Source organism: Schistocerca nitens, chromosome 3, assembly GCF_023898315.1.
Source record: "Schistocerca nitens isolate TAMUIC-IGC-003100 chromosome 3, iqSchNite1.1, whole genome shotgun sequence".
Classification (NCBI taxonomy): Eukaryota; Metazoa; Arthropoda; class Insecta; order Orthoptera; family Acrididae; genus Schistocerca; species Schistocerca nitens.
This window is the reverse complement of record NC_064616.1, coordinates 947133061-947157833: the sequence shown is the minus strand read 5'-3', so window position 1 is coordinate 947157833 and position 24773 is coordinate 947133061. Positions and strand designations below refer to the sequence as shown.

Here is a 24773-nt window from a genome sequence, read left to right as displayed (position 1 = left end):
ATAGCTTGTTTCTTTGTTGTCACATTCAGTGCAAAGAACTTTTCTCGTCTCAACCGCGCCGACGCGGACTCTTCGACTATTTGCTGCACTAAATAATTATAAAATGCGTTGTTGTTAAGCTATTTTTAAACGTGTAAAGGTGTTATAAATATAATATAAGTGTTGTTGAATTAGTGGAAGTGTTAGTGAAGTATAAAATAAGATTAAACGGGGTAAGAAGCGTATTTTTCTTCTCGCGCCTGTAGCACGAATCTTAGGCCTAATTTCATGCGTGCGAATCGTAAGTAAGCAGTGAATTAAACTTATAGATAAACGTTTCCAGTTGGTATAAATATAAGTGTTGTTACATTAGTGGAAGTGTTAGTGAAGTGTTAAAGAAGATTAGACGGGGTAAGAAGTTTATTTTCCTTCTCACGCCTATAGCACGGATTTTAGGCTTAATTTCACGCACGCGTATCATAAGTAAACAGTGAGTTGTATGTAATCACCAGTTTTTTTATTCAGTACTCTTTCAATTTATTTATATCTGCATGAATAGTTTCTAGGGTCCTTTGTTTACGTTTTAGTCACTACTTAAATCAGCTTATACGATTTCTGTTTTTACCATGAGTGAGAAGTGTGTGACATGCCGTAGGATCGTTAGTTCCAGGGTATGGTGTGATGGGTGCTGAAGTTTCTTTCATTGGGGTGAATGTAGTGGCGTGGGAAATGGGGACATAAATGAGGCTCACCAGTGGTATTGTAGGATCTGCAGTAGAGATAGGAAAATACTGGAACAGGAACGGAAAATTGCAGCTCTTCAAGCTGACCTAGACAAGGCAAGGGAGGATCTGGACAGGTTAAAGAGGGAGAAGGGTGAACAGAGGTGGGAAGTGGCAACAGGTAATAGGGGGAACAGGCAAAGGAGAGCATCAGACAGCTTTGTCATAAATCTTGAAAATAGATTTGACCTGTTGCCTCAGTCAGAATCGGATGAGCCTCATGTAGCTGAAGCTGTAGAAAGGGCACAACGAGCTTTCAAGGACTTGAAAAAGGTAGAGAAATTTGTAAAGAGAAAGAAAGTTCTGTTGTTAGGTAGTTCCCATGGTAGAGGTGTTGGCCAACTACTGCAGGAAAAGCTAGGTCCAGAGTACCAGGTCACAAACTTTTTCAAGCCTAGTGCAGATCTGGGTCAGGTAACAGAGGATGTAGGTGCTTTATGCAAGGATTTTACAAAGGAGGATGCCGTGGTTATAGTGGATGGTCCGGGAAATAGCATTGACAGAGACTCTGAATATTCCATAGAGAGTGACCTGGTGAAGATAGCATCAGCAACGAAGCATACAAGTGTGGGATTTGTGTCTGTGTTGAGACGCCATGATCGGCCTCATTTGAACTCTTCCGTGGGGAGGGTGAACTTGGAGTTGGAGTGGCTGCTTAGGACAGATATAGGGTCCCATATTGGTTTGATTCCTGTGGATGCTATCGATAGGTGGGACTACACTAGGTATGGCCTTCACCTCAATAGGAAAGGGAAGGGAAAACTGTCTGGGTTGATTGCAGAAAACTTAAGGGGGGACACTGGCACAAGTGGTAAAATACCAGTGGTCACAGGTGTCAGAGGGATGCCTTTTTTAGGATAGGGAAGGGGGAAAGAAAACGAGTTTTAAGAGAGATTGGCAGACACACTCAGTTTGAGAAAACAGATGAACAGGAGTCAGATTTTATCATACAGCCTCCATTTAAACAGTGTTTAACAGAAAGTAATCAGAAACTGCCAGTTCATCTTCGCCAAAGCAGTTACAATCCCATTAGAGTGCAGTATCAGTTATCTTTATTACACCAGACCATTCCGGGACTTAGAAATAAAGTTGATGAACTACTCATTTGTATCGATGAAATGAATTCATCTAACCAAATTGACATAATCTGCCTTTCTGAACATCAAGTGACCACTGATATAGATATGTTAGACATTTCAGGATTTAAGCTAGCTTCCTACTTCTGCAGAGTAGATATGGATGGAGGAGGAGTTGCCACATTTATCAAAAGCTGCCATAAATTCAAGAACATTGACATTAATAAATTCTGTTTAGAGCAGCATCTAGAAGCATGTGCAACAGAAGTGGAGTTCCATAACAGATCATATATAATAATAACTATTTACCGAGCACCTGCAGGAAATTATAATCTATTCTTAGATCATCTAGAAGCTCTTTTGGGTTATTTAACAGGAAGAAACAAAGAAATTTTGATTGCTGGTGACTTTAATACAGATTTTCTAATGCAATCTTCCAGTAAACATTCACTGCAGCTAGTAATGTTGTCTTTCAATCTAACTCACACTGTAAACTTTCCAACTAGGATCACTAAATCCTCAAGGACAGCCATTGATAACATTTTTATAGACAAATCAAAGGAACAAAATCATATCATAAAACCTGTTATAAATGGACTATCAGATCATGACATGCTGCTCCTTGTTTTAGATGTAAATTCTAAGCAGATTATCAAGACTGCTAAATCTGAGTACAGGAGAGTAGTCAATCAACCAAAAATTGAGTGTTTTAGAAAACTGCTCAAAGATATGAACTGGAAAGATGTTTATAGTGCTCATGACATGAATGAAAAATATAACACATTCATGAACAATGTCAGTACCATGTTTGAATACTGTTTTCCTCTAAAAGTTACTCAAATTAAACAGAAGTCTATAATAAAACCATGGATTACACAAGGAATAAAGATTTCCTGTAAGACAAAAAGGAAAATGTATCTGTCGACCAAGAATAGCTCCAATGCTGATGATTTAGCTAAATACAAGGAATACTGTAAAACATTAAAAAAAAGTAATTTAGACGTCTAAACAAATGCACTACGAGAAGAAGATAGCAATGTCAGGGAACAAAATAAAAACAATATGGGATATAGTGAAAGAGCAGACTGGTAGAACCAGAAAGGAACAGGAGCAAATAGCACTAAGGGTAGATGACACATTAGTAACTGATGGGCAGAGTGTGGCAAATCTATTTAACAAGTACTTTATATCCGTTACTGATAGAATGGGACTTTCAGGATCAGTAAGTAATGCCCTTGAATATCTGAAACTAGCCTTCACAAATAGCTTCAAGTACATGAATATATCACTCACTTCACCAAAAGAAATAACTTCCATAATAAAATCTTTAAAAACAAAGCATTCTAGTGGGTACGATGAAATATCAACAAAGTTAATTAAGGCATGTTCTTGTGAGTTTAGTACAATTCTAAGTTACTTGTGTAACCAGTCAATTATAACTGGGACATTTCCTGACTGGCTAAAATATGCAGATGTTATGCCTCTATTCAAGAAAGGGGATAAAGAGATATCATCAAACTACAGACCGATTTCACTTTAGCCAGCATTCTCAAAAATTTTAGAAAAAGTAATGTACAGGCAGCTGCTCAACCATCTGACCACAAATAACGTATTATCAAGAACACAGTTTGGATTTCTGAAGGGTTCTGATATCGAGAAGAAGGCTATTTACACCTACAGTGAAAATGTACTTAATTCATTAAATAACAAATTACAAGTAGCAGGTATTTTCTGTGATTTGTCAAAGGCATTTGATTGTGTGAACCACAACATCCTTTTAAGTAAATTAGAATTCTATGGTGTCATGGGCAGTGCTGCAAAATGGTTGAGTCATACCTCACTAACAGGAAACAAAGGGTGTCAGTGCAATGGACTAGTGAATTAAGTCATCAGTCATCATCAGAATGGGAAGAAATTACATGTGGTGTCCCACAAGGATCCATCTTAGGGCCATTGCTTTTTCTTGTGTACATTAATGATCTCTTATCAGTTACACTGCCAGAAGCAGAGTTCGTTTTGTTTGCAGATGACACAAGTATTGCAATAAATAGTATGTCAGGTGTAGTTCTAGAAAGATCTGCTAATGATATTTTCATGGATATTAATAAATGGTTTAAAGCCAACTCACTGACATTAAACTTCAAAAAGACTCACTATATGCAATTCAGAACCTGTAAGAGGTTTCCACCCAGCATATGCATAAAATACAAAGAAGAGCAGATAGAAGAGGTTGACAGTCTTAAATTCCTGGGATTACAACTTGATAATAAATTCAGTTGGGAAGAGCACACCACAGAACTGCGGAAACGCCTTAACAAATCTGTATTTGCAATTCGAGTGTTAGCAGACATAGGCGACATAAAAGTGAAAAACTTTCATTCCATAATGCCATATGGTATAATATTTTGGGGTAAGTTTTCAGAGTCCAAAACCATGTAATACGTATTATTTGTGGAGTAAATTCACGGGCGTCATGTAGAAACCTCTTCAAAGAACTGGGTGTACTAACTACTGCCTCTCACTATATTTACTCCTTAATGAAATTTGTCCTAAATAATATATCTCTTTTTCCAACAAACAGCTCAGTTCATACATACAATACCAGGAACAAAAATGATCTGCACAAGGACTTAAAAGCACTTACTTTAGTTCAAAAAGGGGTCCACTACTCAGGAACACTCATCTTCAGTAATTTGCCAGTAAACATAAAAAATTTAGTTACAAATAAAGATCAGTTTAAAAGGAGCCTGAAAGACTTACTAGTGGCCAACTCCTTCTACTCCATTGACGAATTTTTTAATAGAAACAAATGATGTATATATTCATACTATTAGTATTGTTATTTCAGCTTAAAAAAAAATTGACATGTTCCACATCCATGAGGATCTCCTCAGCACGGATCTATGGAACGAAAAACTAATCTAATCTAATCTAACCTTGATAGTGAAGAATGGTAAAGGAGACAGATACAGTTGTGAATGAAAGAAGAGGAAGAACTAACAGCAGGAAACAGTCAGCTAACTCAGACACCTGGTAATCATCAGTTACCTAGCAATACAAAGAACCTTATTGCCCCCTGAGGTTTAGTAGTCATAATATTTTTTCATGTCATTGATTGATATTTCATCTAAAATTCTTTTGTGGTGGTATTCCTATGATGGAATGAGGTGCTTCATTCACAACTTTTTCAAAAGCACAACCACATAATCTACCCCCATATGATGCTTCTTAGAAGTGAACTGATAACTTCGTCTCCCATAGTCGAATGCAGTATGCTTTTGACCATTTTTTGCTTTCAGTCTCTGACAGAAAGTAACTATCGAGTCTGTGTTTATTGATATCTTGATGCCATTGAACTTCAGTAGGGGATCTTCTAGTACCTTACTCCTATTCATTTGTAGCATCATGACTTTTTCACCATGAAAGCTTTTTTCTGCAACTACATCACCTCTCACTCTGTTTTCTGTGCTGCAAGACCAGTATTTATTCAATAATGCTTCAACAAATTCTTTATATGATTTACATGTGTTGCTGACCCCTGTTCCCCATGATTTTGCTTCTCCTTCGAACCTACTCGTCGCGAGTTTGATTTTTTATTGTTCTGCTGTGTTTTCAGGCATGATGCCCTCAAACTGTCTAATGAAGGCTACTGGGTGTATAGTTCCCTTACGAGAGAAATGATGCAATTTATATACATTGGGGTGATTTTCTGTCACATGCATGAACAATATGTATTTTTATTTCTTGTTCACACCAAATTTGGACTTTTGTTTATCTTCTTTTCTGTTTTGTATAGCATCTCAGGAAGTGCTTTTTGCTCTATTTTTCTCAGTTTTCACTGAATCACACTTGTGTTGCCTTTACAAGAAGATTCTGCATGTGAAATATTACGACTAAGTATTTCATGGTCATTATTGATACTTTATAAATTATCACAGTATATTCTACATTTATCATTACATGCTTTGATAGATTTGCTTTGCTCTTGCTTTATGTTATTAATGTCATTAATTGTTGTTTTGTGTTATTCCATTTTGATCCTGCAAATCCTTGATTTCATGGTCAATCTACTTATTAATTTCTGACTTACAAACTTCTAATTTCTTACCCCATTCTTGTGTTTCATAATCTAGTTTCTTGCAGCATCCTTCAGTTTATCCTCCAGTTTTCACTTCAAGATTTATAACCTTTTCTTTCAGTGCATCAAACTTAGTGTTAAGTTGTGCTGTTCCCCCATTAACTTCCTTCAACCCATTATCTGTTTTTTTTTTTTTTTTTTTTTTTTTTTTTTTTTTTTTTTTTTGTTCCGCCGAGATTAATTTTAGTAGAGACCTCATATACTGATCATCATACTGAATTGGTAAAGTGTCAGCTGATACTGTATGATAACTTAATGTATGTATCTCATCTGTTGGCTTGTTAGTAATGTCGATGTCAGAGTCATTTTCTCTGATATCGTCATTCCAATCAATCACTTCATTCTAACTAGGTACTACACATCCTGGGTTTACGTTATCATTGTTTGCCATTAAAGCTACATTTTTACTGTCTTCGGTATTAGGTAACTCTACATTCCCAGTGAAATCATTCGTGGCTACTTCAGGATTCACAGTGAGATCTTTGGTTTTTTATTTTATTGTTTCGGGTTCACCACCGAAATGTGAATATGTGTTTTCACTTCAATTATTTTCAACTAAATTTGACTTATAATTAAACCCATATTTGATTTCACCACCTTTTATTTTTATCTGACCCACCAAATCATCACTACTGCTGTGCGACTGAATTCCTTTTGTACTGCCAGGAGCATATCTCATTTCTTTTTCCCAGACATTTTACTATTACTGATGTTCCAATTACAGATCTTAGACTGCTATATGCAGGCTGTAGTAACACGGTTCACGTTTTCCGTTGCACTTCACATAGCATAGACCGGGAACTGTCTGCGAGGCATGCCCGATGTGAACTGACTGGGCACGGTCCATGCTGCCTGAGTTGATGTTGTTCCGCCGGCCGAGGGTGCGGCCGAATTCTCGCATGCCCTCTGGTGGACGGGACTTTCCTTGCGGCAACTACTGTCCGTGACGCAGCGTGCTGATGTGTGCCTCCCGCGATCTTTCTGGTGGCTGCTGCACTCCTCCTCCTTCCGGGGGTCTGGGGGGCGGGGGATGAAGCCACTGTGATCCACTGCATCGGAAGGTGGAGCATCGTGCAGTACTGATGGGCTACATGTCCATTGGAAGGCTGGAGTCAGGGGGGATTTGCCAACCCTCGAGCCGGAACCTTCGAATACGGTTGGAAGTGACCCACACGAAGAGGCCCCCATCGTCCTACCACCGGAGCCCGGGACAGAACGGGTGACAAGCCGTTCAACTCCAGATCCCGGTCCATCTCGGGAGGGGCAAGACCCAATGGCGGGGACGAGGGGGAAGGCACGACCACAGGTGAATCAGCCTCCTGAGAAACCGGACCTGCGAGGGGGGCCGGCTCTCGCCGGGGCATCTCTAACGATGGCGACGCCAGTGCTGGAGCTACTGGAGGCCGCCCAGGCTGAGAACCATCGCAGTGTGGCGGAGTCACAGGTGGGAGGGGTGGTAGCGTCCCCTGAGAAAACAACACGGGTGCTGGCAATGGGGAAGCTGGCGCCTGAGGGGTCGGAGGGTGGGTGCCCAAATGTGGACGTAGCTGATTTTGGTGACGATGTACCTCCCGGTCCCCCACCTTCAACGTATAGAGTCGGTGGCCATTGTGGCGCAGGACCACTGCCGGTATCCAACGTGGATTGCGACCAAACCCACGTGCCCAGACCGACATACCCGGTGGAAAGCCGGGTACCCCAGTTTGTGAAGACTGGTGAGGACCAGGCCGGAGGAGGTGCAGCAGAGTCCTAGGTTGGCGCCAGTGGAGGAGCTCTGTGGGGCTGCATTCTCCCATCAGTGTGGTCCGGTATGCCGTCGGGAAAAACGTCAACGCCTCCTCCGCAGGGAATTTGTGCACATAATTTTTCATCTGTGTCTTAAATGTGCGCACCATGTGCTCGGCTTCCCCATTCGATTGTGGACGAAAGGCGGGAGAGCAAACAAAAATCCTGGAAGGTCTGCGAAATAAACTGATGTCCATTGTCCGATACCAGGGTGACTGGCAGACCTTCCACAGAAAAGATTTTTGTGAGTGCCTGGATTGCAACTTCTGAAGTGGTTGAAGAGCAGTGAACCACATATGGGAACCGGGAATAAGCATCAATGACAATGAGCCAAAATCCATTGAGAAACGGGCCCGCAAAATCTATGTGAACACGTTCCCATGCCTTGATTGCAGGCGGCCATGAAGAGAACGCTGATCTGGGAGATGCCTGTTGGCTCGCACACTGGGAACAGGCGGCCACCAAGTGCTCAATTTCTCTGTCAATACCAGGCCAGTACACATGTCTGTGAGCCAAGGTTTTAGTACGGGAAACACCCCAGTGCCCCTCAATTAATAACGTGAGGACCTCCCTTCGCAAACTTGCAGGAACAACCACACAAGGAGCTGTATCATCGGTAGCCAGAAGGAGAACTCCTTCGAAGACTGAGGGGTGGTCTCATAGAACAAAATAATTACGAAGAGGGTCCGAGGCCTGTCCTGGAGGACGGCACGACCACCCCCGCTGAACGAGGCGAACTACTTGCCGGAGAACCGGGTCAGCTGCCGTTTCCATGGTGACTCTAGAACTAGTGATCGGGAAGCCATCAACTGCTTGGTGGGATGCCACATCCAAACGAAAACACATGATCTCCTCCCGATCGAACTGAGGATCTAGGCCCACCTGAAGACGGGAAAGAGCGTTGGCGTTGGCATGCTGTCTTGTAGGGCAAAGATGAATGTCATAATGGTACTCAGAGAGGAACAAAGCCCCGCGCTGCAGTCTGTGGGCCGCCCTGTCCGGAATCTGAGAGGCGGGGCCAAATAATGATATTCATGGCTTATGGTCAGTGATTAACTGAAACTTCGTGCCATACAAGAAAGGGTGAAACTTGGTAACAACATAGACAATGTCCAATGCCTCTTTTCCCACCTTCGAGTAATGGGCCTGCACAGGACTAAGAGTTTTAGACGCAAACGCCAGTGGCTGCTCAGAGCCATCTGCATTGCAATGGGCCAGGACCGCCCCCACCCCATACTGCGAAGCATCTGTAGCCAGGACCAATGGCTTATTGGGGTCAAAAGTGGACAAACAAGGCGCTGACGTGAGGAGGCCCTTCAACGAGGTGAACGCTCGCTCAAATGCAGGCGACCAATCAAAAGGAACACCCTTGCACAGAAGGCAGTACAGGGGGCGGGCTATGGTGGAAGCCCTGGGAATGAACCGGTGGTAATAGGCAATCTTGCCTATAAAAGCTTGTAACTCTTTCAGCGAAGTGGGCCGCAGAAGGTCGACGGTACCTTGGACCAAACTTCCTAGCGGCTGGACGACATGTCGAGAGATGGTGTAGCCCACATACTTAACGGATGGTTGGAAGAAGTTCGACTTACGCAGGTTGCAACACAGGCCCACGGACCTGAATTTGAGAAAGAGAGTTCGAAGGTTGTGCAAGTGTTTCTGTGTGCTGCGGCCTGTGACTATTATGTCATCCAGGTAATTAATACAATGAGGGATTGTCAACGTGATGTGCTCAAGATAACGCTGAAAGATCACCGGGGCACTGGATATTCTGAAGGCCAACCGCTGGTATTGGGAAAGGCCAAACAGGGTGTTGACAACCGCCAGCCGTTTGGAGTCCTCATCAAGTGGTATCTGATGATAAGCCTCCGAAAGATCGATTTTTGAAAAATATTGGCTTCCCACCACTGTCGAGAACAATTCATCAGAACGAGGCAAAGGATAGGTGTCCACCACCAATTGCGAATTAATGGTGGCCTTTAAATCGCCACAAAGACGTAATTTTCCTGAGGGCTTCCTGACAATAACCAGGGGCGAAACCCACACACTAGAAGAAATGGGAAGAACGACCCCGAGGGCTGTCAGCCGGTCTATCTCTTCTTTTACCTGAGGGCGGAGAGCCAAGGGGATCTGCCTCACACGTAGAAAACGTGGGCGAGCCGATGCCTTCAACGTTAAGTGAGCTTCAAAGTCTGAAACATGCCCTAGGCCCTCCTCAAAGATATCCTTAAAGTCAGAGATCAAAGATTCCAATGATTGATAGGGAACGTCTTCGGAGACCAACTGTATGGTGTCTGCGATAGAAAAACTGAAAGCTTGAAAGGCATCCAATCCAAAAAGGTTAGCCGAGGTCGCATCACTGACAACAATAAAAGTAAGAGGCCGAGTGACTGATTTTTAAGTAACGTCGGTAGTGAATTGACCCAGTAGGGGAGTGAACTGTTTACCATAGCCGCATAGACGATGGTAAACTGGTGCCAACGGGGGTGACCCAAGGTCGGAGTAAGTTTGTGCATTCAACAAGGAAACTGCTGCGCCTGTATCTACTTGCAGTTGTAATCGGCGCGACCGAACCGATACCTTGATAAAGAGTTTGTGTGCCGATGTGTCAGGAGCCTGGCCCGATGAAACTTCCTGAATGTCAACGTCCATGTCCTCTGTACCTGCTTCCTTTGATTCTTTTGAGGCTGAGCGGCAAACTTTAGCAATGTGTCCTTTTTTTATTACATTTGCGACAAACGGCCCAACGCTGGGGACACTCTGACCGATCATGACGGATATAGCACAATGCACAGGACGGTAACAGGGGCCGGCGGCCGGAACTCTGTTTATGTGCCGTGCGGGAGTGGCCGTAATGGCCGGATTGTACCGCTCGCACATCATCCACCCCGGATGCAGTGGATGTGGCCGTGCCGCCCTGAACTGCCGCGACGTTGCACCACGCTTCCAACTGTTGACCTGCAGCGTGAGAGACTTCATACGATTGAGCAATGGACAGGACTTCCTCAAGGGAAGGGTCTTCCAACTGCAGGGTCCGTTGCCAGACCTCCCTATCAGGGGCCAAACGAACAATGACGTCGCGCACCATAATGTGGGCATACGACTCTCGCGACTGCTCCGCGACAAAATGACACTTGCGACTAAGACCGTGCAGGGTAGCGGCCCATGCCCGGTAAGACTGATGGGGCTGTTTCTTGCATTGATAGTACTCAACCTGAGCCGCCACAACATCCATGCGGCGGCGATAATATGAAGACAGCAATGAACATAATGCGTCAAAAGACAAGGACGACGGTCCCTGCAACAGCGCTAGCTGCCGCAAAACTTGATACAGCAATGGAGATATCCAAGACAAGAAAAGAGCACGACATACCTCCGCATCGGCAATATGAAACGCCTGGAAATGCTGCCAAAGGTGATGTTCATATGCGTCCCAATCTTCCGCTATCTCGTCATACAGGGGAAAGAGAGGAGGGAATGGCGCTGGAGCAGACTGCGTGCAGAGGAACGCCGGAAGCACTTGTTTCATGGTTTCCATGAGCTCCGTCTGCTGCTCAACCAAAACCCGTACTAAATCCTCCATACCGTGGATAAGCTGCGAAACCGGAACACTGATGCAACACGTGAAAGAACGACCCTACTTGTCGCCAATTGTGTAGTAACACAGTTCATGTTTTCCGTCGCACTTCACATAGCATAGACCGGGAACTGTCTGCTAGGCATGCCCGATGTGAACTGACTGGGCAAGGCCCGTGCTGCCTGAGTTGTTGTTGTTCCGCCAGCCAAGGGTGAGGCCGAATTCTCGCATGCCTTCTGGTGGACGGGACTTTCCTTGCGGCAACTACTGTCTGTGACGCGCTGTGCCGATGTGTGCCTCCCGCGATCTTTCTGGTGGCTACTGCACAGGCAGAAAATTTACACTACTTTTCTTCCTTGACATACTGTTGCTGATTCGATTCTCACAGCTGTTGACTGCACCCCTAGCTGCAATTCCACTGTTGTTGTGTGCTGAAACAGACACAACAGATGTGCCCTATACTGCTAACTGCACTCATCACTATTTGCTGTCACTGCACTTTTTGTCCATGGATGTCTCATCCTACTCTGCATGCTGCACCATCTTGTACCATGAAGAATCTTTAAGTGACAGTTTACAGTGTAATCCCATTGACCATGCACACAACATTAACTTTTATTCTCGTAGCACTTCAGCACTTCCTATTCCTGATTTACACTAACATTACTTTCATAGCAACAAAAAATTTGATTTAGTTTCATCAATTATTATAGTTCAACAAAAGCTCAAAAACAATTCAAACACAGTTCATAGCCTATTTATCACAGTTCTTATGCAGTTCTCTAGCCATTTACGTTTCACTTGTACATGGTCCCTCCTTAGCTCACTGATTGGTTACAGTTCACATTTCTTGTTAATAAAGTCTAGCCTCATCAATCCAAAGCACTTTGACTTCAAAGATATTTCCCACAAGGGTTGCCATGTTGGTGAGGGACAGGGGGGGGGGGGGGGGAGAGAGAGAGAGAGAGAGAGAGAGAGAGAGAGAGAGAGAGAGAATGAATTTACATGTGCATGATAAATCCCTTTCCTCAAAAATTTCCTTCCTTTATACCTCCCTCCTCCTCCTCCTCTGTGTTACCACAGATGATGTCACTGATCTCATTTGTACTAAAATTGCAGTACACGCGAGGTGCCTAGTTTCTTCCACTGGTCTGTGTGGAATGCATAAGTTCTGAATAATGTTCACCAACCTGCAGTTTTCTGTAGTTGTTACCCCTGCACGGAAAACAGCATGTGTGCCATGAGTCTGTTATCTTGAGGCAGTAATAAGCTGTTAGCAAGGAACTGGTATTGTATAAATAATTAAATTTTGAACTGGTTTCTCTAAAGAGGATGCAAGAACAGATTTAAATCGCATCAAATTTTACACATATACCTGTGGCAATAACAATGTTGCAAGCCATTGTGAACTCTTGGACAGTTATTGAAGAGGTTGAAAAATCTGTGTCATCATTCTGTAAAAAAATATTTTGTGACAAAAGTGTAAAAAACCATCAACTTGACCAGGCTTCGTCCCAAGTTTCTTCATTTAAGTATGCACCTGTTACTTCTTGTGACATAGAAAGTTCATTTTCTGTGTACGAAAATACTCTGTCTTGTAAATGCATGAAAGTAAATGAAGAAAAGTGGGAGAAATTGGTTACTGGTACTGTTTTAGAAGAAAGCAGAAATAAATATAGAACTGAATAACACATTTTTTCTGCCTTATTGTGCACATTTAATGATATGGTACTGCATTAATGCATGCATGTTTTACGATTTGATAGTGCATGAAAATATTGGCTCTAGTAATAACATTATGACTAATTTTATGAGTAAAGGTATTAACCCACTAAATAGTTGAGGTGCTGAGTCGTTGATAGATACATACATAAAAAATGCAGAGAACCTTGCTAGGTTTCCAACAAAGTCTTGCACACAGTTTAATCTGCTAGGAAGTTTCAAAACCATGCATACTTCCCTGGAGAGTGAAAAACAGATTCTGAAGGCAAAATTTAATAATTGTGTTGATTGGTCTTGATGGCTACATTTTTTACATATGTAGTTGAAGGTAAACCATGCATTTAACCAATTCACTGCTACACTCATCTATATACAGGTGGCAGATGCTACATGTCAGGTGATATGCCCATATATATATGGTTTCACTTTTCAGTTTTGTATGCTACACTTGTTTTAAACTGGTTTCTTATGTTGCTTAGCCCTGATAAGTGCTGTTCTGTGTTAGGCCTGTTTACTTCACTCCAAGCCAAAAAAAATGCTTTGTACTATTGTGTTATTCATTCTTGTTCATGAGGTTCAGTGTACAGAATGGCATCTTCTTCTTACATTGCTCGCAGTGAAAGAGTTGTTTCAGCATTAAACGAATTATTTAGCACATTGGAAAGTGTGGATGCAGATCATAGTTTCCATGATGCCGACCGTGATATAACTTATAATAAAGCTTCAGTACTTTTCCATTCTGATAATGGGTGCTTAGATGGCAATTCATATTAATTTGTTTCACCAGCACCTGGAGGAAAATAAATGCATCAAAAATACTCATTCAGCTCCAAAACAAAGGAAGGATGCAAGCTATCAGTGTTCAAATCGCAATGTCAGGTTTGTGTATTATTAATAGTTTCCAAAAGTAATCATACATAAAAAAAATGTAAGTAATTGTTTTTGTAAAACTGCAAAAATAAATATGTGTGAGCTGCATTTAGATGCCCAAGAGTTTAATTGTTTATTTTTGACATAAAGAGACACAAAGAAAAAAGAAAAAAGTTGACTGCCAGAAAGTCTGTTTCTGGCATGCTTTCGTGACACTGCAGTGACAGGGTTAATGTAACTTCAAGTTTTAAACAAAACAATTGGTGTAAAACACGAGTTCAGCAGTTAATTCCATGGTGAATAGTTGAACAATACAGATTTGAATGACCATGCTACCAGAATGTCTGGATTTGGTTGTGCTGCTTCATATGCTGTCACTGGACAAAGGCAGATGAGATTGAGCACAGTAATAAACAGTTTTTTTTTCTTTTTATTTCAATTCAGGATCCAGCAGAATTATCTGGCAACTACTTTCACTATAATTAGATCTAGTTACTGAGTGGTTTTGGCTTTCATACTTGCACCATCAGCATAAAAGGTACATGACAAATTCTCTAAACCTATCATAAATTATAAAAAACAAAACATATCCAGATATTAAATTTCATCAGCCTGTGAAGCACCAGGAAATTGGTACAGTTCTTCATTTGAGCCATTGTGCTTGTGTACTGTCTGTGATAATGCATTTCACAAATGGTCTTGCATGGTATCACAGTATGGGTTTCTTTTGATGATGTTTCCTGAGAACAAAACACCACCCATTTGTTTTATGCAAGGTTACATTGTGACCGGTTTGTGACTGAATCAATTTGTTCTAGCCTATAAGAACTGCATTGCATTGCTATCTTTCTTTTTGACAGTAACTGAATCCAGTGGGAAGCCATACATTCTGCACCCTGGTTTCTCTGAAACACTTAATCCAAAACACTCTTGCTACCTTTCTGCTGGCTTCTTGAGTTACTGGCTCTTTCATATAGTTTCAAGTATAACTGAAAGGTTGCTTCAAGACATTGTAGAAATAATAAAGACAGCAGACAAGCTACTTTGTTTTATATATAGTATTTCAATTAACTTTGTACAATCTAATTTAAAAAATGGAATTGTCAGTATTAAATGTCAACCAAATTTCAAAACTCCCACCACTTGCCTCAACCAGTTGGCAGCTGGTTTGTTCTTTCTTCTCTAATGTGTTGACACATGAGTGATAGTGCGTTCATCCATTCATTCACCCATCATGTTCTCTAAATCCCAATATAAAATAGAGCCTTCAGGGATGTGAAATGGGCCTAGTTATAGATTCGCAGGCAGCAGCAACAACTGCTGACTACAAGCCAAACAATGTGCTCCAGATAGGAAGAACGAAATAAACTTTATTTATGTTCAAACTGAATACAACAAAACAGTCATTCAGGCTTGAATATACACTACTCGGTACCAGTCCACTGACAGTCACTTCCATTGCAGTAGAAGACTTCGTACGAAGGTGACGTCGATATGGCCCTATCGGTGGAGAGTGGTAGAGCTTGAAGATGGTCCAGAAGGGAGGTCCCATTAAGGCAGAAGCTCATAGCCAGTTGGAGATACACATGGCCACCTCAGAGAGATGTCTTCCTCACGTGGGCAGATGACACAGCCAGAGGAGGGAGCAACAATATGTTGCACACAGATGGGCTGCAGGTGTGGCTGATGATGGGGCCAGCATGGAGAACTGGGATGAAACACCGAGCAATGGCTGGGCTGCAATGCAATGTGAAGCCGTTAGTGGACAGTATAGACAACTCGGCACATGGCTCGCAGCAAAGAAATCGACAGCCAATATGGTGAACATGGACAGCACTCGGAGTGAGAACATGTACACAATTCTACATGTATGACAGCACTGGGCAGTGAGAGCCCTGATTCCCCGATTAAGGGAGTGGCAATCACACTCAAAGCTATGGCCCGAAAAGCACTAATTGTGGTGCCTCTTGCACCTCCAATGGCAAGACTGGTGCCACGTATGACTGTGGCAGCTGTCAGAGATGTGGTTGACAACAAATACAGTTTGATGATGTTTGTGTTTGAACAGTTTACATTGCATATCTGCAAATTTGTTGCCAGCTGCCTGGAAAGGTGGCAGTCTGCAGTACACATCTGTGTTTCGTACCCGTGGATCCCATGCTGATACCATGTCTACTAACAGGAAACTATGACTCAGCCTAATCTACTCAGATTTGTAGCTGTGATAATTACTTCAGAAAAGTTCACCCTTGCTCCCCCCTCCCCTTATCCTACTAAGGACCTGTTACTAGATAATACTTCAAACAAAGCATTTATCTAACTTCTCACAAACTCTTGTCGGCTTTCTATATACTGACAAAGTCAGGATCTGTCTTACACAATTATTTGAGTTATGCAGAATTACATTCTTGAGGGAAAGTATTTTGATAAGTAGTAAAAATAGTGGTTAATGTAGCATTCTTTTACTTTGACCTGAATAACTTAGAATCTTCAGTTTCCTGCCTGATATTGACTGACAATGTTTTATAGACTTTTGCACCAAAATATGAAACTTTATTCTGAAACCTTGCACCCTAGAGACAGATGGCATAGTCCTTTTCAGGGTCATACAAGACAGTCTTCGGTTGTAGCTGAAAAACATTCAAAACTGAAAGGCATCCATACCTCTAGTATGAGTGATGCTCCACAGCCAGGTGTTCCTGTCAAGGAGGCTTAGTGAACTGTTGATGATTCCCCCAGTATGCATGTGGATAAGATGGTACTGTAGAATTAAATGGTTGGTTGTAATATTTGTAATAACATGAGGAGGAAATGGACAAAGGGAAGTTTCTAAATAATAAAGAATTTATAACCTCACCAACTTGTGTGCTATTTTATTTGTAGGAAAGCCACAAACAGTGTTGCCTACTCAGCTGTGAATTTTTAATTGTGATGTTGAACTTGATAGTACTTAACTGAATAGAATTGTAGTAGTAGTAGTAGTAGTAGTAGTAGTTGGTGGTGGTGGTGGTGGTGGTGGTGGTGATGTGATGTACATAATCCTAATTTATATAAATTGTACCAGGTAGTGTTCATTTCTGCCAGTCACATGGCTATGATATTGCATTTTTTTCCTTTCCTTTGTTTATAAAAGTTACAGAATGTTCTTGATATCTGCAAAGTTACATTGACCAATGTTGTATTTTCTAACAGGTGAACCATATGCTGAATCACCTAGACAGAAGAAATATTTTAAACCCAGCTGGTGGCCCAGAGACCACAATGAATCAGGTATATATTCACTATATCTATGCTGTAGTCATGGTCACAATTCGTTTTTCACTTATGTGATTTCTGTAAATATTGACAGGGTAACGCTGTGAACTGTGCTTTGAATAGTGTGCAGCTACCATTTTTCTCAAATTCAGTCAAATATTATTTATACCTCATAATGGGATTGTTTGATTTTTGTCATAATGGAATTGTTAGGAAGAAACGATTGTGAAGTTTCGAAATCAGCATTTATTAATTCTATAACTACAAAGCATGTGTATGAAAGTTCCTGGTTATTTAGATGATTTTATTTCAAATTATTATGAGTCTGTGAGAGTTACTGATTTTCTGTGGCAGGTGTATAATAACTAGAGTCCAGATTTCCGTGTAAACACAAGTTGCATGAATTTTTGCATGTGTGGCCATTTGCTGGGTAAATGTATATTTTGAAGATGGTATGATTTGGGACACTTCTAATGCACGTTACATCACATTTTTGACCTTTTTTTGCAATAACGTGCATGACACCATCTTTTATTGATTTATTGATATGAACTACACCAAGGTGAAGAACATAAGCAATTCTGCAAATTTGTTGCAGTTCGTGAACTTCATAGTGAGCTCAAGTGCCCTACTTCAGTTCGGTAGAAGTCAATATACTTTGTGCCAATAAAATAAAATTAAAAAAGGGTATTATTATTGTTATTATTATTATCGTTATTATTGTTGTTCACAATGCTGCTCCATATGTGATGAAGGCTGGGAAAGCTATTAAATATTTTTATCATAACTTGAAGTGTCTAACATGGCTGGCCCATGCACTACATCATGTAACTGAAATGGTAGTATAAAATTTGATTGTGTGAATACACTGTTACAAATAATGATACTAACAAGGAAAATTGATGCACAAAATACAAAGGTTTGAAACTGCTGACAGCATTAAGTCATATGCTGCCCTTTTTTTTCCAATTGAAGGTACTCTTAAAAGCACTTGTCCATGTTGCTGGATTTAGAGATTCTGCCAGAATTATCCATGCCCTCACAACCTTTTTTAACCAGGTGGGGTACCTGGATTAATGCTGACATCTTTTACTGTGGTAATTTTTATTATGTTGTCAGTAAGAGACATTGAATTTCTACAGATCTATTGAAGTTGACATCTCTTTGCTTCATTCTACTGCAAAGCCTTAAGGTACTGCAATGTAGGTTTTTTGCTTCATTTTTGGGTTATAGGTTTTTGAGGTCACTAACAGCAGTTTACATTAAAGACATGATATTGATATTCAAGGAAACAGATATGAGGCAAGACCAGATTCACATCAAATCAAATTTTGTGCATTTTCCTTTGGAAATACCAAAGTTGCAATTCACAGGTAGAGTCCCAGATAAGGGTTAAAAAATCTTTGCAATCATTCTGTGGAGAAGAGGGTGTTGCTGATTTTAAGATAACAAAGTTATCAGATCATATCCTGATTCTGAGTTTACAAAGAAGACAAATAATATTTTGTAGCAAAAGTGTAAAAAAACTATTAACTTCATCAAACTTTGTCCAAAATTTCTTCACCTAAATATGCATCTGTGTCTCCTTGTGACATAGAAACATAATTTTCTGTCACTTTGTAATTCATTATCTGCCTTATTATGCGTATTTAATGATATGACATTGCATGAATGTATGCATGTTTTACGATTTGACAGTGCATGAAAATCTGGGCTCTAGTAAGAACATTATGAGTAATTTAATAAGTAAAGATATTAATGCACCAAATAATTTAGGTGCTGAGTCACTGATAGACACATAAAGAACACACAAGATGCCTGCTAGCATACAGATGAAGTCTGGCATGTTGTTGAATCGGCTAGGAAGTTTCAGTACTACACACACTCCTATGGACTAATGACCTCAGCAGTTGAGTCCCATAGTGCTCAGAGCCATTTTGAGCCACACTCCTATGCGGAGTGAAAAATATGGTATATACTCGAGTATAAGACAACCCTGAATATAAGATAAGCCCCACCCCCCCACCTCACCCCCTTTTATGAGTTGTTTCTTGGGAAAAACACACTCTGACTAATCAAATTTACAAACTCTTATTCATGAAAGGGATATGTCTAAATAGTTAACATTATGCCGATTCTGTATTTATGCAATTTATTTATTGTTGACATTTTGATACGATATGGGGAAATTAAATAAACAAAAGGAAATTTTTGTAATTATACTCTGCATTCTCTTCTTGGTGTATCTGTAATCCTATACTTTGTATTTTCTTGCCTGTCCACATATGTTCCATCAAATGTCTGTTTTGTTTTTCACCTGTGCTCTGCAGATATGTACATGGGCAGGGGGAGGGAGAAAGGTTGTTACATATGGCTTATGACGACAACATGCAGCTGGTCATTTGGTCAGGGCTTGTAAGTGGACATATATTGCTGCTGTTAAATAACAGAACAGGAAAATGGATAAAATGAAGAGAATATATTCAAATTTAGAGTATACAAGGAGCACACCTAGTGTTGGAAGTTACCAGGTTTAGGCCAGTTTAGGAGATTGAGCTTCTAATTGAAATGGGCAGCAGAAGGGGAGGTGGTTCATGTTAACATACGTTAATGGCCAGTCATGAAACGTAGAACTGGAGGCTTTGCCTGCCATGAAAGACGTCTGTTCTGCTTGAGGTATGTATCACAAGAGAGTGAGGCAACTGTGTTCTGCACTGCAGAATGCTCCAGCATGCACACATGTGACCTCTATCCCACGCACGCTGTTTGCCAAAACCAATGGTGTGAATTCGCTAGCAGTTTCAGCAGAGGGCTGACGGCATCTCTTGTCAGCGGCGTGAACTGGAAGGAACTGCGTTGGTTCCGAAACGCAGGCAACTTGTGTCATGTATGCACTATGGAAGTTGCTCTGGGAGCAAACTTGTAAAGATTTGACTGGGGTCTTCTAAATAAAATTTTTTAAACCATTTGCTTAAAATATTCCTTGACTTGCTGCCACCCTGTACATTGCTTACCCCTTCCAGAGGAGTGGTGACTCACATTGTTTACAAAAGGATGTCAGTCACTGCTGGAAAGACGGTTTGCTCTAGTGGGAGCCTTAATGCTGTGGGAGGGTCCTGTTACAATTGTTTTCATTTAGTGTAAGTGGCAGGAGACTTAGATGTAGTCAAGTTTATCGAATTTAGTGAGTTAAGAAAACAGTAAAATATTAACTGTTCATATTTTGGGCAGCAATTCAATAGTTCCTGTAATAACTGAAAGCATCATCGTCCAGATTATCAGTTCTTAAAATATATGAAGTTAAAATCATTCCAGGAAGCTTCACAAAGGGGGAATGAACTATCATGGTTTCTGTTAGGTTGAGGAGAAAAAGAAATCTATTATGAATTTAGTGTTTCAGTAGTAAACTCATTGTCATAGAAAGCAGATGCTGTCCAAACTGTATCAGCACTGATCTTTTAATGGTTTACAGACCCCAACTTAAAATGTGTAGTTATTTGTATTGTCTGGAAAATATTAATCTCGTTTCTACTTAGTTGAATTAATACCACAATATTAAATGCAACAACATCATGACAGAATACTTAATTCTGTAATAATCAAAGTATTTGGGTAAAAAACATAATAAATTAGCTTACTGCAGAACATTAACATGTGGTGTGGGTGAGAACTGGTCTAAGTGCATTTGAAAAAGTTTAATAACCTAAGTCAAAACTTGCTATATCGTCTGACTATTTTTGTGGCTAGTAGTTGCACAGAGTTGCTCAGGCTACGAAACATTAACATATTTCAGTAAAATGGAGGTGTCATTAAGTCGTAGAGATAGTGTACCAAACCTTGTCTATATTAACTCATGTTAAAATAGAGAAGTAAAAAGTCTTTTTTTGCACCGACAAAATCCTGGAGGTATGGATGAAATCAGGAGATAGCAAAGGCTGCGCATCAAAACCCATGAATTTCTAATATTTACATTCTACCTACTCAATTTACATTACTTTATATCAACTCATAGAGTAACAGTCCTTCAAAACATAGTGCACTATGGCATACTTAGGCATACAGAGAGAGAGAGAGAGAGAGAGAGAGAGAGAGAGAGAGAGAGAGAAGTGTTACACCTAGAACTCCACAGTAGTTTTGACTGGAAAAAAGTTGTAGCATAAACTAGCCAGTGCATCTATTAAGTCACCACTACCTTAACATAGATACATAATTGGAAATGGCAAATGCAGCCACATCATAGTGAAAATCTCAGAAAAGCAATAGGAAATATATACCTATTCATTTAAAACTCATTCTAAATTACCTCATGGGATAGTAGTGTGTACGTATATCACTTAGTTCTACACGTGAATTAATTAGTTAAAACTGAGACAAATGATAATTGACAAGGTTGAAATGTGACCAAGTAGTGGTTATAAGTTGTGCTCAACAGAACATAATGTTATCCAGCTGCCAAATCAGGATCTGGTATGACCTTAAATATTTGTGGGATGAGTGCACTTTGTGTAAGGGTTTCGTAGTCATAACACAGTTTTGACTTACACTCATTAATTGTAGAAACCACATAGTGCTTTAAATGCTTATCTAATCAACAGAAGCACAAAATAAAATCATCAATGTGTGTCACATCATTACATCACATTTATAAAAAGAACATAAGGCAAAAGTACTTCAGGGGCCAGATATGTTATAAATCGTTAATATCCATTAGAATTACCTAAAAATACTGCTCATTAACTCGTGAAAACCATGGTACGACCCTAAATCCCTTTAGTAGAAAACCACAGGAAAGGTTATTAATTGACATTAATTTAAGGAGATAAAATATGAAAATACACCAAGAAAGTACAAGATCTAATGCTTAGAGTAACACATAGATTTAATATTTTTCCCAGTAGTGTCACTCAACTGCAGTGTTTTACAAACAACAATTATCAACAAACTGTTCTCTGTAATTAAAATTACAACCAGAAAAACTGAAGGAAAAGACCAGAACAGCACTTGTTTGATTGTCATTCGAAAATGAGGATCGGTTACAACCTTATTTTTTCCTCTAAAATGACAAATTTGTGGAAAACCAATCTGTCTTGTCCACTGATCTTAGAGATTACTGTTTTCAGATTATCATGGGACTGTCACATGGCATAAAATAAGCTTGTAAAAAAACGTTGTAGGAATGGAGAAACACATTGCAAACTCAAATAAAAATAATTCTCTATCCTCATCCATCTGTAACACTTCACATGAGTAAGGGAATGACTGCAGTGAGTTTATAATCAGTTAATAAAATATGAAAAGGTTCACAGCTAGAATGTGGTTCTGTGTGACAGAATCACATGCAATGTTCCTAAACAAACTTCCGACTGATGGGAGAAGAGCATGTTGGTTATCCTGCAGGGAAGGAGAGCTATGCGTGTGTGGCATTGACAAAATTTAATGGCACTTCTCTCTATTAGGGTGATGGAGTGGGGTATTATCTATGGTGTAACGCATGTCTTGCGGGAGGGGAAAGATCAGAGAGGTAGGTGCAAAAGAGGAGGAAGAGTGAAGGGTGAGGGGGAGGTGAAGATCTAGAAGCAAACGTTCCTAGAAGACCAGCTGGTTGTGTGTACCTGCTAAGTATGCATAAAAATATAGGAAGACAATGCTGGCTAACAGACAATCAAACTCCGGTAATAATCCGCACCCAGCGACACCAGATTTGCACTGAAGAGATCTTAAGTTTTGTATGATAAAAAATTTAACGAGTTAGTTCAGATCATTAGTACAATACTTGTTTTAAATTTAAAACAGAAATATGGAGCAGAGTGCATCTCTGTGTTGAATTTCAGCAAACACAAAATTCAGAAAACACTGGCCAGTTGTTTTAGGAATTAGTTGTCTGCATAAAATGTACAACAGAGTCACCTCAAGCCAACAGAAATTTTGGTACGTAATTGTTGGAGCTTGTGATAGAGTACTGCAGGACTTTATATGCTGGGTAAAACACATAGGTAAAGAAAAAGTAAATATTGATTTGTGTGGACACAGGACAGGAAAGATTTGTAAAGAGAGACTGAAGGAAAACAGTCAATTCAATGGATATAAGGATTCAAAAGTGCAATTATTTTCAATTCTTAGTGACACCCTGAATGAAAACAGGAAATAAATGAAATATCAGTAACAAAAATCAGTTGAAGATTTGATATATGATTGTCCTTTGATCAGTTAAAAACAAGTATAACAGACGCTGCAAAGAGGGTCCAACCATTCTAGATTTGACAACAAAATGAAACATTCAATGAAGCAGACTTGTAATAAGTAGCATTTTGGAAAAACTTTAGTAAGGTAAACTTGACACATTCATTTGAAAGAACAAATAAAAATCTTGTCAATAAAAGAGATCTACAAGTGAAATATAGTATAACACCAAAATTCTACTAAGAAACTGAACAACAAAAGGAGTTAAATTCATCACATGACAAAGATCTATGCAGTAGATGATAGAGGGTACCTTTAAACACCTCAAACTCTTCAGAAGTACATAAACTTCCTACAGAATACAAATAGGAGTGCACCTGAGGCATCCTCAAAAATTATTAATGGTCACTTATTTATTTATTTGTACGTCTAGTTCCGTAGGACCAAATTGAGGAGCAAATCTCCAAGGTCATGGAATGTGTCAGTAAATTAAATTACAACATAATAGTAATAACAGATAAAATAAAATATTTATAAACCAAAAAGGCAAGCCATACGTTTTAGTAAATGCAGTCAGCAATTTAAAATAGGAACCGGTTAAATTTTTCAAGGAACTTCTTTACAGAATAGAAGGTGTGACCCGTAACAAAACTCAATTTCGATTTGAAAGGGTATGGATTACTGCTAAGATTTTTGAATTGTTGTGGTAGCTTACTGAAAATGGGTGCAGTAGTATACTGCACACCTTTCTGCACAAACATTCCTGGAAATGGAAAAAAGAACACATTGACACCGGTGTGTCAGACCCACCATACTTGCTCCGGACACTGCGAGAGGGCTGTACAAGCAATGATCACACGCACGGCACAGCGGACACACCAGGAACCGCGGTGTTGGCCGTCGAATGGCGCTAGCTGCGCAGCACTTGTGCACCGCCGCCGTCAGTGTCAGCCAGTTTGCCGTGGCATACGGAGCTCCATCGCAGTCTTTAACACTGGTAGCATGCCGCGACAGCGTGGACGTGAACCGTATGTGCAGTTGACGGACTTTGAGCGAGGGCGTATAGTGGGCATGCGGGAGGCCGGGTGGACGTACCGCCGAATTGCTCAACACGTGGGGCGTGAGGTCTCCTCAGTACATCGATGTTGTCGCCAGTGGTCGGCGGAAGGTGCACGTGCCCGTCGACCTGGGACCGGACCGCAGCGACGCACGGATGCACGCCAAGACCGTAGGATCCTACGCAGTGCCGTAGGGGACCGCACCGCCACTTCCCAGCAAATTAGGGACGCTGTTGCTCCTGGGGTATCGGCGAGGACCATTCGCAACCGTCTCCATGAAGCTGGGCTACGGTCCCGCACACCATTAGGCCGTCTTCCGCTCATGCCCCAACATCGTGCAGCCCGCCTCCAGTG

The 24773-nt window shown here is 40.7% G+C and overlaps 1 protein-coding gene across 1 annotated transcript in view; it reads left to right on the top strand.

The window, feature by feature from the left end:
* The window catches only part of LOC126249022 (uncharacterized), a 907745-nt gene that overhangs the window by 299671 nt on the left and 583301 nt on the right, over positions 1 to 24773 (top strand). The window contains exon 8 of the mRNA XM_049950624.1: positions 17119 to 17196. Coding sequence (XP_049806581.1) covers positions 17119 to 17196 — 78 coding nt within the window. The remainder of the gene's footprint in view (positions 1 to 17118; positions 17197 to 24773) is intronic.